The sequence below is a fragment of the Colius striatus genome, chromosome 2, assembly GCF_028858725.1.
Source record: "Colius striatus isolate bColStr4 chromosome 2, bColStr4.1.hap1, whole genome shotgun sequence".
NCBI lineage: Eukaryota > Metazoa > Chordata > Aves > Coliiformes > Coliidae > Colius > Colius striatus.
This window is the reverse complement of record NC_084760.1, coordinates 82,248,512-82,264,290: the sequence shown is the minus strand read 5'-3', so window position 1 is coordinate 82,264,290 and position 15,779 is coordinate 82,248,512. Positions and strand designations below refer to the sequence as shown.

Below are 15,779 nucleotides of genomic sequence, written 5' to 3'. Positions count from 1 at the left end.
CCTTTCTTTCCAGCACAAACAAGTTCCCCTCAAAAAAAGATGAATTTTCATCTTGCCTGTGATGTGACTACTGACTGGCATGGGGGTAACTTGTTATAGTGTACCCATGTAAGCAGAAGTGAGCAGTAGATTATAAGGGGCAGGAAAAATCCTAAGAGCCCAAATTCTCTTCCAAAATCTCACTATTAGTATTGGTGTCAGATGTGGTATTGTTTAGACACTGTTGACATCATGGCAGAGTTACTGTAGGCTTTTTACTTGATAGTCTAAATCTTCTTTGCCATAGTCATCCTGTTTAAATGTGACGGTCTGAATTCGCTACTGTCTTGAACCTGCCCACCTTGGAATCAACAATGCTGGCTGAGGCGCGTCCTTCAGGAGAGAAGCTGAGACTCTCCTAAGGACACTACCAGTCTTCATTGTAGTCTTTAGGAAAGCTTGTGGCAGTTAAGAGCCAGAATTATACTGAACACAAAGTTAAGAAAAGCACAAGTTTGCATGAAAGTTGAGGGAAAAAGTTATCTAGAACTTTGCCTTCACTTTTTTTTTCATACAAATGTATTGCTCTTGGGTGATAATGGGCTCTTGAGGATGACTGAGGATGCTTGTGATTTTTTTTTTTTTTTTAAAGGGTCTGTTCCTGTGTGACCAGATCTAAGTGGACCTGCTTTAGCAACAGGGTTGGACTAGATGGTCTTCAGAGGTCCCTTCTAATCCCTGACATTCTGTGATTCTCTCAGGGCGCAAATTCCTTCTCTGGTGACTAAAAAGAGTGAGATTCATCTGATCTATGGGGAGCGGGAGGTGGGTTCCTTTAAACAGAGCCTAGATAAAACAATTATTTTTCTTGCCTGGCCTTTGGAAACATTAAGTTCCAGCCACAAGAACGAATGATGGTATATGACATTAAAAATGGAGTGACTGAGGATAAGGCATTTTGTTGGCAGAACTTGTTCTTGCTTTTGCTTGACAAAAGCTGCATCTTTTAAATATTAAACCACAACAGAGGGAGAAGAATTGTGTTCTATACCTGGTATACACTTCAAAAGTGTTAGGTTTGAGAATTTTGATAGCTAGACAGGAAGCATGCTGCTTATTTAAGTTGGCATCAGTGTAGCTGTCTGATAGGCTCCAGTTTGTACATGCTGATGTCTTGATAAAAGGGCTTACTATCAGTATGTCTTATTTAGGTTTTCTTTATGAGTTTGGAGTTGCTTTTATGTTGTGGCACTGATGACTTTGCATGTTGCATGTAGGTTAATTGTGTGCCTCACTCTCATTGCTTTCCAGCTTGGATGTGAAAGAGTTGTCAGTGGTGCATTTAAGCTTTGCTGTTGCAACGCATGAACTCCTCTCTGCTGTTGGACGGAATAGTTTACTCGGTTCTGTTAGTTTACTTGTTTCTGTTAGCATTTTTTAAGTCATTTGTTTAGTGTAGTCTACTATGAACAATGCAAGATGAGTGTGACTTTAGACTTCTGAGGAGAGTTAGCTGCAGGCCACTAATTGCAAAAAAATGAATCTAGAAAGCAGAAAAATACAGTAACATCTTGTTTGCTTTGTTAACGTGATTGGCCTTCTGTGATGGTAAAGTTTTAATAGTCTTCCTCTCCCATCTCCAAACATAATTGCAAGTGCTGGTTGCATGCATAAACAAAACCTTCTCCACCTTCTGCACTGTGATTTAGTTTTTTAAAGCTGTAGGGTCAGCACATCAGAGGCTACAAGAATATTTGTATATGCTTTTCTGAGGAAACAGAACAAGGAGTGCACACCGTATGGTGATGAGACAACATGCTACACTCTTTATTTTCACTAAAAGAGAATGAATTTTAATGTATTCTCAGATACCTAAGCTCTTAATGGTCTCTCCATGCTGGGACTGTTGTGTAGCATGGTGTGTGTCCAGTGGCTATTGGAAGAATTCCATGTGCTTGCTTACCCTGGAGTAAGATCTGACTATCTTTTAAGAGACAGAGAAAGAAGCCTGTTAGTCCTTGCAGGCTATGCGTGTTCTAACAAATTTAAAGTAGAATTGGCTTGAATGCTTAGTATGAATCAGCATAGTAAAATCTGAACTACCCTCCCATTTTCTCCCTCCTGCTCCCAAAGCACAAATGAAAAGTGGAGGTTCAGTAACAGTGACTGCAGCTAGAAAACGTTCTCACTGGTGATGCTGCCTGGCTGTGATACATATGAGCTCAAGCTAAATAAATTCCAGTACTTGCTCATCAGCACCATCTCTCCCCCTCATGCCCCATCCACTTCTGAATCTCTCTCTTCTGCTTCTGCCTGTTGTATTTAGACCAGGGAAAAAATGTAGAAGTTTATGAATGTGGCAGATGTTGACAAAATCCTTTGAATGTGAGGCTGAAAGAGATTGCTTTTCTTTCCTGTGTTTGTTGTGCCTCAGAGCTTCACTCCATCAGAAATATCTCTTTAATTGTTGTCAGATATGTTGAGGAATGTAGGTGGCCTCTTGTTATGATTTCAACCCAGACAGCAACTAAGCACCATGCAGCCACTTGCTCGCTGCCTACCTTCCTTCCCCTGCCCCCCTTCCTCTTCCCTTCAGTGAGACAGTGAGAAGAATCATGGAATAGTAAAAATTGTGGGTTGAGATAAGTTTACTAATGAAAATGAGATAAAATAACAATAATAATTATAAAAAATACAATAGTAATGAAAAGGAATATAGCAAAAAGGAAAGAACAGAAAGTAAATAAACAAGTGATGCCCAATGCAGTTGCTCTCCACCCGCTGACCGATGCCTGAGCAGCATATTGCCTCTCCCCACCACCTCCCCCCAGTTTATGTACTGGGCATGATGTCCTATGGTATGGAATAGCCCTTTGGCTAGTTGGGGTCAGCTGTCCTGGCCATGCTCCCTCCCAGCCCCTTGTATACCCCCAGCCCACTTGTTGGCAGGGCAGGGTGAGAAGCAGAAGAGGCCTTGACACTGTGCAAGCACTGCTCAGCGGTAACTAGAACATTCCTGTCTTAATCAACACTTTTTTCATCACAAATCCAAGACATAGCCCTGTACCAGCTACTAGGAAGAAAATTAACTCTATCCCAGCTGAAAACCAGGATATTCCTGAAGTGAGATAAGAATTCCCCAGAGAGCGTGCAAAATCATCCAGTGAGGAGAACTTCTGGTTTTTGTTTCTTAAAACATAATCATAAAAAGAAATCTTTACTAATGTATTGGATTGACAGTTGTGCCCTCAGTATGAGTGTTGATGTCAGAGAGTCTCATGTCATATAGCCCATTAAGTGCTGTGCAAAAGAGTGTGTTCCTCAATGCGGAGGGGCTCACAAGGACACCCTCACTTGTTCATTCACTTCCTGTGTATCTCAGTTCACATGTGCCTTGTTAAATGGATTGCTGTATTATCTAATTGCAACTAAAAGAACCTTCTTTAAACTACATGGCTGTTTCATGATTCCCTCAGAAACTGCAGATTGCAGGTAATACTAATAACATGAGAACAAGTGAACAATAAGAAAATGGCAGAGCTGACACTGCTCTTAGCATGAGCTCTTCATCAGGTAAAAGCAATAGCAGTCTAACCAGTGATGGTTAAAGTCCAGTGATACTCAGTTCGGTACTTAGAAAGTCATTACACGTAAATTTCTAGAATCCTCTTTTGAGGTTTCCTGTGTGACAGCAAAAGATAAAAAGCCACAAAACACTGGGGAAACACTTGCTCTTCCTGCTGTGGTAAAATGGCTGAAATAATATGCAGAAAACAATATGGCACCAAATTAAAATGCATTCCTTTGGAAGACACATAGAAGACACTGCCAAAGACTTGAAGAAACAAGTATTATAACAAATTACACGATATGGGAGGTTTGCTGTGCGGTTTCACAGAAGTACAAATGTTTATAACATGTCTCAGCATAAAGAGTTCACTATGAACTGGTTCAGTAATGAAATATGCCATGAACTACTTAGCAGTAAAGTGGGACCCAGAGTTGCACAAAGTGCTGTAGGATGTCATCAATATGGTTAACTTTATAAACACAAGACTTCATGAAGTATTGAAAAGATTCTGTTTTAATGAGATGGGACCTTATCTAGGTGAACCTGCTTCTGCAGGGTGGTTGGACTGGATGATCTCTAAAGGTCCCTTCCAACCCTACCATTCTATGATTCTATGGGGAGTAACCATGAAAACCTTTTGTACCACACCAGAATTCACTGGTAGTCTCACAGCAAGATGCCTAAGAGCAATCAAACTTGAATTATGCCTTTTTGCTTTTACATACTTCCTAGCAGATATTTCTGAAAAAATGAACACAATAAATGTAGTAAATACATTCTAAAGCAGTGTATCAATATAACTGTATACTTATGTTGGGTGTGCATGGCCAGTAAGTTTTTTACTCGGGGATATATGGTCAAAAAAGTTTGGAGACTGCTGTACAGGTTAAAAGCTAAGGTTTAAAGATCTACCATGGTGTTTAAGAGCAGCCAGCTGATAGGCAGTGGGTCTTGATATGCTCAGGAAAATGAGCATCTTTGGGTTAAGGCTGCTGATTTCTGCTATGCAGTAAGACATGCAGGATGATGCAGAGCCTATATGGCACTGATTGGAGTAGGTGACTAAGGTTGCATCTCAGAGGGGAGTGTTTGCTACCTTCTGGCTTTACAACCTCTTAATCAAAAAGCTGTCTAGTTTTAACTGTCAGCTTTAGCTGTATTTACAAGTCTAACCAGACAGAGTTCTTAATTTCAAAATGATTGGAGTAATATTATTAGCATTGGTATATTGCATCTCATGGGATGGCTGGGAGTGGAGGTCTTGTTCTGCTTTGTTGCAACTAAGCAACCTTGTGCAGGTTTTGTAAATTTTCAGGCTTCGTTCCCAGCTTATGGACAAAAAGGTCTCCAGGTAATTTTATTTAGGGTTACTGGAATTTTCTACCTTTTTTTCTTTGAGACTTTTACATGCAAAATACCCTAAGGTTATAACAGATTGCTGTGAATATACAATAATCCTGTATAATAGGAAGCATTCGTGAAAGAAGTTTGAGCTGCTTTCTTGCAAAACAAAACTTCTCGCCTCCTTTCATGAAGTGCAGTGTGAATTAAGGTATTTGAAACCAAGGGCTTTTAGGCCTTTCTTCCCCCACTCTTCTAGTAGCATTGCAAATAAATTCTGATGTATGATCATAGCTTAATTGCTGGAGAGATGTGTCAAGACCTGTTATGTGAATTATTCAAACTGCTTAAAGAATTTTGGGGTCTTGCTTCTGTGAATCAAATCCCAACTGCTACTTTTGCCTTATTGAGGTTTGGGCTATTTTACTTTCCAAGACACTGTAATGTAATAGTTTGACCGAAGGCTGTGCGCGTAAGTTCAAAGCTTAGCTGGAGGGACAGGCTGATTGTAATACTGTCTTTAAAATGTTTTGGTTGTGCTTTTGAATTTTATCTTTGAAAAATGTTTAGCATTCTGCTGGGTTTTGATTTCTCAGCATGAGTCTGTCCATGTTTGAAGAGCTAGTTTTAAAAATGGTCTCTTTTTCAATGCTAATTGATTTTTGAGTGCCACACTTCTGAGCTAGGCTGAAGGCTGCATACTGGAAATGAAATGCATCCTCCCTTTGGGGACAGCTACCTGGAGTGATCTGGCATTCACCACAGGGTGAGAGCGTGCACACCACCAGTTACCAAACAATATGTTCACATACGGCTTACCTCAAGACAAATTACTTTCCTGTAGCTGAAGTATTGCATGCACTTAGTTTAGCAGCAGAGTGGCTTCTGGTCAGGATGGCCGCTGTGGCACAGGATCATAGGTGCTGTAGCTTTGCAGACTGGAGCTGATGCTGTTAGCAGGGCTGTAAGTTCCACACTAAGCTGTCTTCTGCTTCAAGTTGCTGTAGCTGTGTACTCTGCTACGTGAGCGTAGCACCAGGACACAAAACGAGAGGCTTCATGCTGTGTGTGCTATTGTGTTCCTTTGATTCCTTCCTTAGTTTACCACGTAGCTCTGCTTCTGGCCTATGGGGTTTTAGCAACTGCAGGGTAACAGTGTTGGTGAAAGTAGCGTGCTGCTACTGACCCTGAATTCTTGCACCTGTGAAGCCACCATTCTCTAGTTGTGTAAATTATTCCAAATAAAAGAGACCAGAAATCTCTGTAAAAAGGAAAATGAAAAGAACCTGTGAATGGATTAGCATGTTCCTCCTACTCAGAAAGAGTAATGCTGCTATTTGGTGGACTAGTGTATGAAATGGAAGGAAAGAAGAAAGCCACCTTAACCTCCTCTTCTCCAGAGTAGTTGTGCAGTCTCTACCTGCATGCAGATTGGATAATGCTCTGAGCTGTCTCTGCTTTGAGCAGAAAGTTAGACCATGGACCTCCTGGGATCTCTTCCGGCATGAATTTTAATCTCATTTATGTTGCATGTCTACATGCAGATGTATGTTCTGGTTCTGGTAATCACCTCAGCATTGGAGCTATATGATATTCTGTCTTCCCTTGGCAAGGACTGGGTGAGATGAAAGTGGAAATAAGCCTTCAAACAGTCTACCCTTTCTTTCTATAAATGGTAGCAGACAAAGATTATAGAGAAATCAAGACCCATGATCAATCTTTGGGAGAACTAGAGAAGGCGAGTGTAAGCCTTATCTTTATGTAGGAAAGAAAAACAGCGTTTCTATACGTAGAAAGTTACTGCCTCTGAAGAAGGAAGAAATAGTTCATTCAGAAAAGATAATATGAAAGCATATCTCACTTGGACTATGCTCCATTAGAAATCAATATCTTCAATATATAAAATGTTCTTGTGGTATGTGTATATATATATATATATATATTTAAATTTTATAACTTCATTCACATGAGGAAAAAATCATAGCCCAGACAAGTTAGTATTACCTTACCATAATTGGTTGTGAAAAACATGCAAGTCTATTTGCCTAAACCAGTCACCAAGAAACCTTTATTCTTTGCTCAGAAGCTAATTGTGTCTTAGCAAGAGCTAGAGTTTTCTTGCTAAATCCAGTGTGGAAGTAGCATGCACTTTCATGGCTTTGTGACACTTTTTTGGAACTGAGTTGAATTTAAAATGTATATTGTCCTGCAAAGTATTTTGTGTGCCAATAGGGGATGGAGAAGACTTAATGGAAACTGTGCTCTCAGGAGTGGAGGGCTTGTAAAGAGTCTTGCCCAACTGTACATTAAGGAAATCTGTAATTGTTAGGGCTCTGTGAGAGTTGGTGGCTGCAAGAGTGAGGAACTTTTGTTGTTGTTCTTCTGTTCTTCCCTTTGTCTGCAGGATTTGCGATCTGCTTCATCTAATTTTTCTTTTCATTACATTTCTGTGGTAGGGAAGAATAGCACTGTTTGGATTCTGTAGAAGACCTTATACTCAGACATCAGGTCAGTGCATATAGTATTTTCAGAAAAAGCCATGACTAATATCTCATCATGTGGGTAATTTTTCCTTCCTACCCTTTCCAAGTAGAAAAATCTGTGTGATGAAGCATAGTATCCATTGTAACACACTGCATTGTTCTACACTTACTGTGGCAAGAAATGGTTTTGGAGGTGTTCGTTCTCCTGTCTCTGATCAGCTTGAACTCTGTTTTTCTGACTGCATGCATAGGCACCTTTGTTGTCAGTACTTGGTGCTGGCAAAGGCTGCTTGCTTTCCTCCCCCACGTTCGAGCTGAGAGATAGTAGCTCCCTGCAGTGGGTTGTAGCGTGTATGTAAATGGCTTTTTATCAGCCTGTTTTCTCTGTGTGACATCTCCCACGATAACCACCCCCATACAGGCTGTGTGCTAGGTTGACTCTTGCAGTTTGATTAAATTCTCCTGTATGAATGTCAGTGGATTGTACTAGATTTGTTTCGGGGCCCTCAGCTGCAATTTGTACTGAAGAAGATGATGACTCTGAAATGCTACACTTCTCAAACTTTCTTTTTAGTTAAGGGGAGCGAGTAAAAATGCTGAGATCTAAGCCTGAGATCTAACAAGATTTGTTCTAGCTTCAGCATTGGATGGTTTCTTTTTCCATATAGAGAGTTAACATCCTCTTTCCCCCTTCATTACGTAGTAGCAGGGTTAGGAAATAGAAGCTTTAAAGTAATAGGAAACCAACCCGTGATATAAAGCCAGAAACTTTATAGATGGGCTAGAAGACAGACTCTATTACATGTTGGATGCTGTACAAGGTGCATGCCAGTGAAAAGGAGAGAACACAGAATGGTCATTCGTTAAAAGCAGCAAAATGTTCATCCTACACACACTATCAGTTTGAAGTAAATCCACTCCCCCTGTTGTACTCTGGTCAGGATTTTCAAAGATAAAAGGTATTAGCATCTGTTCCTCCAAGGTATAGGTAGGTCCTTGAGGGATTGGGCCATGCACTGCTACCTTGGGAGAGGGCAAAAGCAGGAAGCCAGCCGCCTTCTGAACTTGCACCAGCGGGGCATCTTCATGTCTCAGCCCACTGAACTTACTGCTCGTGTCTAGCTCAAGGATAAGACATGGGATAAGGAAACTCCCTGCAGTGTAACCAAGGGGACAAAACAGAAATGTTGGCTATGAGAAGTAAACAAAGCTAAGACTGCCTAGGAACCTCAGGCTCCTCCAGCATGAGCATTTGTTCACATTGTTCATAATGGAGAAGCCTGGCTCCCCATTGCTGCCTCACAGCAGTTAATTGTGAGACTCCTTCATTGAGCTGTGCTGAGGTGCTGTGCCTCCCAGGGTTGTGGGGGCCCACAGAAGCCTGGCTGCTGGTATGCGTGGTGGCTCCTCATGGGGAGCAGAATCCTTTGACATATGCTGCAATAGTCTAAATGGCTTCTTTGGAGAGATTGTCCAGACAGCTGAAGTCTTTCTTCTTTTATCATTTCTGTGCATCTGTGTCAGGAACACTAGGATTTTGTGTTATATCTTACACATTTTCCATTGGTATTAAGGAATGTTGTGTTTATATAAAATTAACTAGGAAGCATGTACTGCAATCTCTACAACCTATGTCAGACTACTGGGCATCAATGCAGTTGTGTTTGTTGTAGAAGACTTGAGTTTACAAGGTGTAGTAAGTAAATTGTAGAGGACCTGTGTGTCATAAGAACCTACACCAATTAGAGTAAAATATGTACACGGAAATGTAGCCTCTCCAAATAGAGATATAAAGGATATTATAATGTGATGCTAGATAAGGATCTGTCATGCAGGGACAATAGCTGGGGATCTTCAATTAATATGCTCTTTGAAAGCAGGGTTAGATGATGATACAAGAAAGAGTTTTAGTAGTACAAAACCCAGGATTTTTTCCTTTTGTTGGAAAAGAGGGTGATCTTGCGGTTAAGAGTCTCTTGTGCCTTGCCAAGACCTTGCTGTGTGCCTATGTGCTGTTTGTAAGTGCTCAGATTTTCCAAGACAGTCCTCAGATTTTTCTAACTTTGTTTTGGAATATTTTTTTTTCCTTGAAACTGCTGCTTATAGTGAAAGCTCCACTTAAAATAGTGGTTGTTTAGAAATTATCCAACTCAGTGCTGGAGTGTTTGTGAAACACTGCTTGTGTTGAAGCACCCAAAATCTAGAGTCATATTGGGAAATCTAAGGTCTTAGTTTCTGTGCTTGCTCATACCTACCAGAGGGATTTGTATGTCCGTTCTTCATAAAATGTTTGAAAGGCACTTTAGAAGCATGCAGTGGCACTGTGTGTTAAAGCAGCATGCCAAAAATGCATTGCATGTGTAGGAAGTGTGTTTTTTCTGGGAGTCTTTTCCCAAAAGTCACTAAAACAAGGGGGAAGCCCACTTATGGAAAAACTTTACTGTCAGTTGATAAATGAAGGAAGAACATGGCCGTTGTGCTGCTGCTGGACTCCAGCTAAAGGAGGTGTTGCCGTTTTGCAGGTCTGTCACTGGAGCGCTCAACCAACTCCACGGCCTCACGTGCTCGATTGTGTGAAAGGGAGGAGGAAGTCATGGCTTGTTTTGAGACGGCATGTGTCATTGCTCAGGTGTACTTGCAAGAGCTTGAAAAGGTAAGAAGAAACACGCTCAGGGTGTTACCTGACGGCCTGGGTGGAATTTACAGCAAGAACGATGGGGTAATGCCAAGTGATCGTAAACAAATGAGTACGAGTTGGAAAGAGTGAAATGTCTCATAGTATAAGTAGTTGCAAAAGAGCAGTTTATCTGGTCTCTGCCTGTTTCCTCTGAGAATCAGGTCTGGAAACCAGTTTTTCTTGTGGTAAAGCACTGAATACTTTGGATATGCTCAGGTCATATCTCAAGTTTAGCTGTTACTAGAGAGGGACTACAAACTTTGCACAGCAAGCACCAGCATGAAAGAACTCAAGACACTTTACGTATTTACGATGTAAATGATACACAGTAGTGGATATTGCAATCTCTAACATGCTGAAAATAGCCTTTTTGGGTCAGCCATAGCAGTTTAACTGCCAGTGTTTCACCTTCTCCAAGTGTAACTGGAGGAACCTAGATCATGAGTAGCAAGTAACCACATAGTCAGCAGTTGGCTAGGTTGTGAGTAAGATGAGCACTGCAAGCCCTCCTCTGAGCTGTAATGGGTGCCACTGATTTGCTGGGCACATGCTTAGTGGTCTCTGTCTCTAACTTTGCCTAGCTGAGTTTAACAGGGCATCCTTTGCTACACATTATGCTTGACACCAGCAGCGCTGATGGCAATGCACGTTACCCGTTCTTCCATGGCGTAATGGCCTTTGACTTTCTGACAAGATATTTCTGCTCTTCTTAGCAAGAAATATGTGTGTCTATTTCAGGTTCAGTTTTTCATTACATTAAAACACAAAAAAGATGAGATTAGTACATATATAAACATTCATTAAGAAAGCCTGCCATCAGGTCTGTTTCTCTGTAGGAAAAAGCTGAATGGTGCTTTCATTTAAAATTAAGTAATAATTCCTCCTTCTCTTGCAGAAGGGTGAGTTCTTGCCAGTGCTGGGCGCTGTAAATGTTTTTACTGACAGCTTGTGCCTGCAAATACAGGAAAGAGTTTGAACTGTGATTCATTTATCTTCTGGACACAGAGACAGAGATACTGGATTATTGATGGATATACTAAAAGTCCATAGGCCTTTTCCAGTCATGGATGTAAACCCGTGCTTTGCAGAGTCCACACAGGGTAACTTTCAGCAAGGAAAACTGTTTGTTACCAGTAAGGAAGCAAAACCAAGAAGGGTTTCATAGGAGAGATGAAGGAAAGGTCAAGATTCCTCCATTGGGACTCAATGATAGTTGACTAACTGTTAATAAATATTTAAGATGGACGTACGAACTCAAACATTGCATTAATATTTCTGTGCAAGACACTGCATCTGTGTGGTTGGAGTAGTATTTCTGAAACACTTGGTATTAATGTACAGCTTTCAATTTATTAAACATTGGAAAGCAGTAAAGGATGGTGTTTCAAAACTCATGTTGCATGCAGAATATTTTATCGAAGTCACTCTATAGTTTAAACTTGACTTTGAAAGTTTTCTAAAGAGCTAATGAAGGTAAATTTTCAAGTAATCTGAGGAAGAGTCTGATGGCAGAAGTTAACACTTCATAGTTGATGTCTCTGGCTCATGAGCAACTGGCTAGTTCAAACAGTTGTCTGTAGTCCTTGATATTTCTTTCCTCTGTTTCCTCACAGAACACACATTCAAGGAGTATCAAGGGCAGCAATGTGACTTACTCTGAGTTTGAACTTTCCTACTTCTTAGAAGCAGCTCTACAGAGTGCCTATGTGACTCATTTAAAGAAAGGGTAGGTGGATGCAGATGTTAATAAAAATAGATAATGTTGCATGTGTCTAGTAACAGATAAAGGCTTATTTCTTTGTATGTGTTCTGTTATGACTTTTTTGCTGCTGGCTCACCTCAAGTCCCATCTCTCCCTTCTATTTGTCTCTTTTAAGAGTCCTAAGCCTCCTTTTTCCAGACCCACAAATAGGGTGGAGCAGAACAATTTTATTGTTTTGACTCAGCTCTGTTCCCTGTGGAGTCTTAGGGGAGGTTGACCATAAAGAGAGTGGAATTTACACTGCTGTGTGCTTTTAAAATGTTCATCCGCAGAGCCTGATTTATAAGCTCAAGTCTTAAGGGTAGTTTCTTTCATTGTTTGTTTGCTTAAGGTCTTAAATGTCCCAATAAATACCACAAATCTGTGTGGTTTTACTAGAAAGAATGCATGTGGGAACAGTGGTGCTCCAGGGTTTTTATTATGCCCCTGAAATACACATCACAGTGAAGCTTGGAAGGGCAAGAGGATGCTGAATTTCTTGCTGCTTTGTGTGATATTGCTGGTCAAAGTTTTCTAAACTTTTTATAAGTAAAGCATCTTTGAAAGTATTTCATTTGGGCTGTTTTATACCTTCATCCCCAGTCAAAGATATTTTCTCTCATTTTCTTCACGCTTTTTTTTTTTTTCCAACGAGTAAAATGGAGAAGAAAATGAAAAATGAGGGGTGATTGAAAGGAAGAAGACTAGAAAAAAATCCCAGCAAAAATCAGTTCAAATTGTTCTATAGAAAAATAGATAGAATTTTTTGAGTCTGGAGGAAGTTGCTTCTTGTTTACAGATTTTTTGCTAGTTTTTTTAATACCCCAAGAATAAGTTTGAATGCAATTGTGAATAGCCTCTCTGTTACCTATTCTTTCATTAAAAGCTTGTATGTACGGTGAAGTTGTACATGTAAGCATATCCATGAGAGGTACCTTCAGGTAAGCCTTGTTTAACCCAAAGGCTTATAAATACATGTGAATCCCAAATATTGTGAAATGACCCCTTTAGGCAGGTGAGTACAAGTTTATGTGTAAATAAGCCTACATTGTAATCTCGCGTCTTTCAGTGTTTGTGTCAGAAATAATGTCACCAGGGCAGTGATTGTCTCTCTGTACTCGACCCTGATGAGGCTGTGCCTCAAATACTGTGTTCAGTTCTGGGCCCCTCACTACAAGAAAGACATTGAGGTGCTGGAGAGGATACAGAGATGGGCAGCGAAGCTGGTGAAGGGTCTGGAGAACAAGTCTGATGAGGGGTGGCTGAGGGAGCTGAGGGTGTTTAGTCTGGAAAAGAGAACACTGAGAGGAGATTGTGGTCACTCTCCACAACTGCTTGAAAGGAGGAAGTTGTAGTGAGGTAGATGTCCATCTCTTCTCTCAAGCTACAAGCAACAGGACAAGAGGAACAGTCTCAAGTTGTGCTGGGGAGGTTTAGATTGGATATTAAGAAAAATTTCTTCATCAAGTAAGTTATGAAGTGTTAGAACAGGCTGCCCAGGGAGGTGGTTGAGTCACCGTCCCTGGAAGTATTTAATAGATGTAAAGATGTGGCAATTAAGGGCATGGTTTACTGGTGGATGTGGCAGTGGTAGGGTAAGGTTTCAACTTGATGATCTTACATGTCTTTACCAACCTAGATGATTCTATGATTCTCTCACCTTGGCAGTAGGGGACAGGTATGTGGTTTTCCTGGGCAAGCTGGTGATTGAGCAGCTGTGGCACAGCATGTGCTTTCCTGGCCTTTTGCCATTCTCATGACGAACAAAAATCTCAGATCTTGCCAGTAAGCTCATTAAGTATGTAATAAAATAAAATATCATTTAGAACATATGGCACTGTGTCCCCCAGGCACCTTCTGAATATCAGACGCATTCATGTTCCTTTTTTTCAGCAATATTTTAAATTCAGTTACCATCAGTTCCATGTATCCAGTGGGTTGTTTTAGGTATTACTGTGGGCCCTGCTTGCTCTCTTCCCATGTTATTTTAATGACAACCCTAAAATAAACCAAATAAACAACCCACAAAAAACCCTACAGGAAAGCAATTTGGAATCTAAATACATATGTGAATTAAGCAGCACTCTGATATAAGCTGAATTGCTGCAACAGCAGCAAAATGTTCTTTAGGGCGGTTTCCTGTTTCCTATTGAAAGGGTGTCCTGGTCAGTGTGATGGAACTCCCGTGGCTGGGACGGGAGCAGAGCCCCATGTGCTTCTCACCTCCCTCCAGTGCGAGTGAGGAACACCAGCCAGGAAAATGAAAGGTCTGATGAGGGCGAAAAGAAGCCCAGTGGGACCCCACAGCTTGTCTCTCTTCCTCGAGCTAGTATCAATGTGTGGTTTCTTCCACGAGAGGGCATAAGCAGCATTGGGATACATTAAGGAAAGAGGAGGGAAGTGAAAAGCAGCTTTTTAGGATGCTTCACGTGTATAATAAAATTCTCAACTCGATATTGAACAGCCCAAAGAAACACTTTCGTTCTCCTTATTGGTTCCTTGGCCTTGAATGGTGAATGCTCAAGCTGGCAGGGGGGTAGGTCTCTCAGGTAGGATGTCCTTTCCCAGTGGCATATGTGTACAAAAGGAGTAACAAGTCCTTAATTCTTGTCTCGGCAGGCAGAAGAGCTTAAGGGCATGAGTGATGTTGTCATGCTTTTGTTCCTGCTGGCAGGAACCGGCATGCTTCTGTTTGAGCATGGTCAGAGATGCCCTTTTCTCTCACTGTGTGCAGTGGAAAGAAAAGCACCAGTACAAAACCAAGTCCAGTGTCCCCTTTAGATGTTGAGCTACCAGCTGTAAGGACAAGCAAATCTTGCAGCTGTGGAAGTTGCAGATGCTTTTAATAAGATGTTTACTTAAAAAATAATGTGTTGCTGAAGACACATTTCCTACTGTTGTTTGCACTGCTGCATCCCAAGAAAGCTTTCTTTTTTTCTTCCAGTGAGCAATGCTTATGCTGTGGATGCAGAATATAGGCAGGCAGATGCTGTTGTATTGTAGGAGGCAGGCAGTTGTCTTTCATGTTAGTATCTGCACTGGGTTTTGATGGGGGAGAGTTCTTTAGTTTGTTTTTTCCTGATATGGATGTGTAAAGATTATGTTCATTTATTCCTGCCTTTCAGAGTATTGAACAGGTATTATAACAGGTATTTATATGTATGCTGCTCTCTTAATGGTACATGTGGAGTTTCACAAGCAAGACAAAGTCAGAGCTTTCTAAGAGATGTGGTTGGTTTTGGAAGCTCTAGTTGTGACACTTGAAGAAAATGAATTTCTGAAAAATAAATATTAGGGCAATACCAGAAATTAGATTTCCTTATGATCCTTCAAACTAGGACGTAAATTAGTTTGGAAAACCCTGATGAAAATGCCTAGTAGGGCAATTCAATCAATTAAATTCTATCTCTTCTCCTCTCCTGTCAGTTTTCTAGAGTGCTCAGTTCTGTTTTTGAAATCTTGTAGGCTTCTGTTGCAAGGGCACTTTGAGAGTAGCTTCATGTATGTGTTGTTTTGGAGTAGAATCTTATCTACAAAGGTAGGTAGGACAGTCTTTGTAAAGCTGTTCATATCTTCTGAGGAAATTATGTGGGCTTCTTGTCATGTATCTCCTCTTCTGTCCTCACAATCTAGCACCTTATCCAGGACAGCAGGAGTCAGTCACTACTCAGTCTAAGGAAGTGCTGAGCTTTTATTCGTATTGGGTTTGTTTGTGTTTGGTTTTATTTGTATTTGGTATTTGTATTGCCTTCATTCATAGGAATCTGAGGATCTGAGGCTTACTTCTTCAGGTGTGTTTTGTGCCTATGCATGAATGGCTGTTTAAGGAAAGAGTATGAATTTTTAGAAACCTGGATGAGATGCAAAAGGAGCTGGGCAAAGGCAATGTTGTTGTTGTTGTTTGTGTGCTACAGGTACAGCTTTCCCCATGAGAAGTGGCTCTGCAAACTGCCATGTTGTCGTCTCAAGATGGTCTCTTCCATCTGT

General features: G+C 40.9%; 1 protein-coding gene across 4 annotated transcripts in view; it reads left to right on the top strand.

The window, feature by feature from the left end:
- Window positions 1–15,779, top strand: part of TTC7A (tetratricopeptide repeat domain 7A) — a 176,570-nt gene that overhangs the window by 10,183 nt on the left and 150,608 nt on the right. For 2 of the 4 annotated variants that reach the window (XM_061991295.1, XM_061991294.1), the window contains 2 exons: window positions 9,897–10,027; window positions 11,665–11,777. The exons of 1 other annotated variant lie outside the window; for it this stretch is intronic. In XM_061991295.1, coding sequence (XP_061847279.1) covers window positions 9,897–10,027; window positions 11,665–11,777 — 244 coding nt within the window. The remainder of the gene's footprint in view (window positions 1–9,896; window positions 10,028–11,664; window positions 11,778–15,779) is intronic. One more of the 4 variants, XM_061991296.1, reaches the window with a different exon arrangement.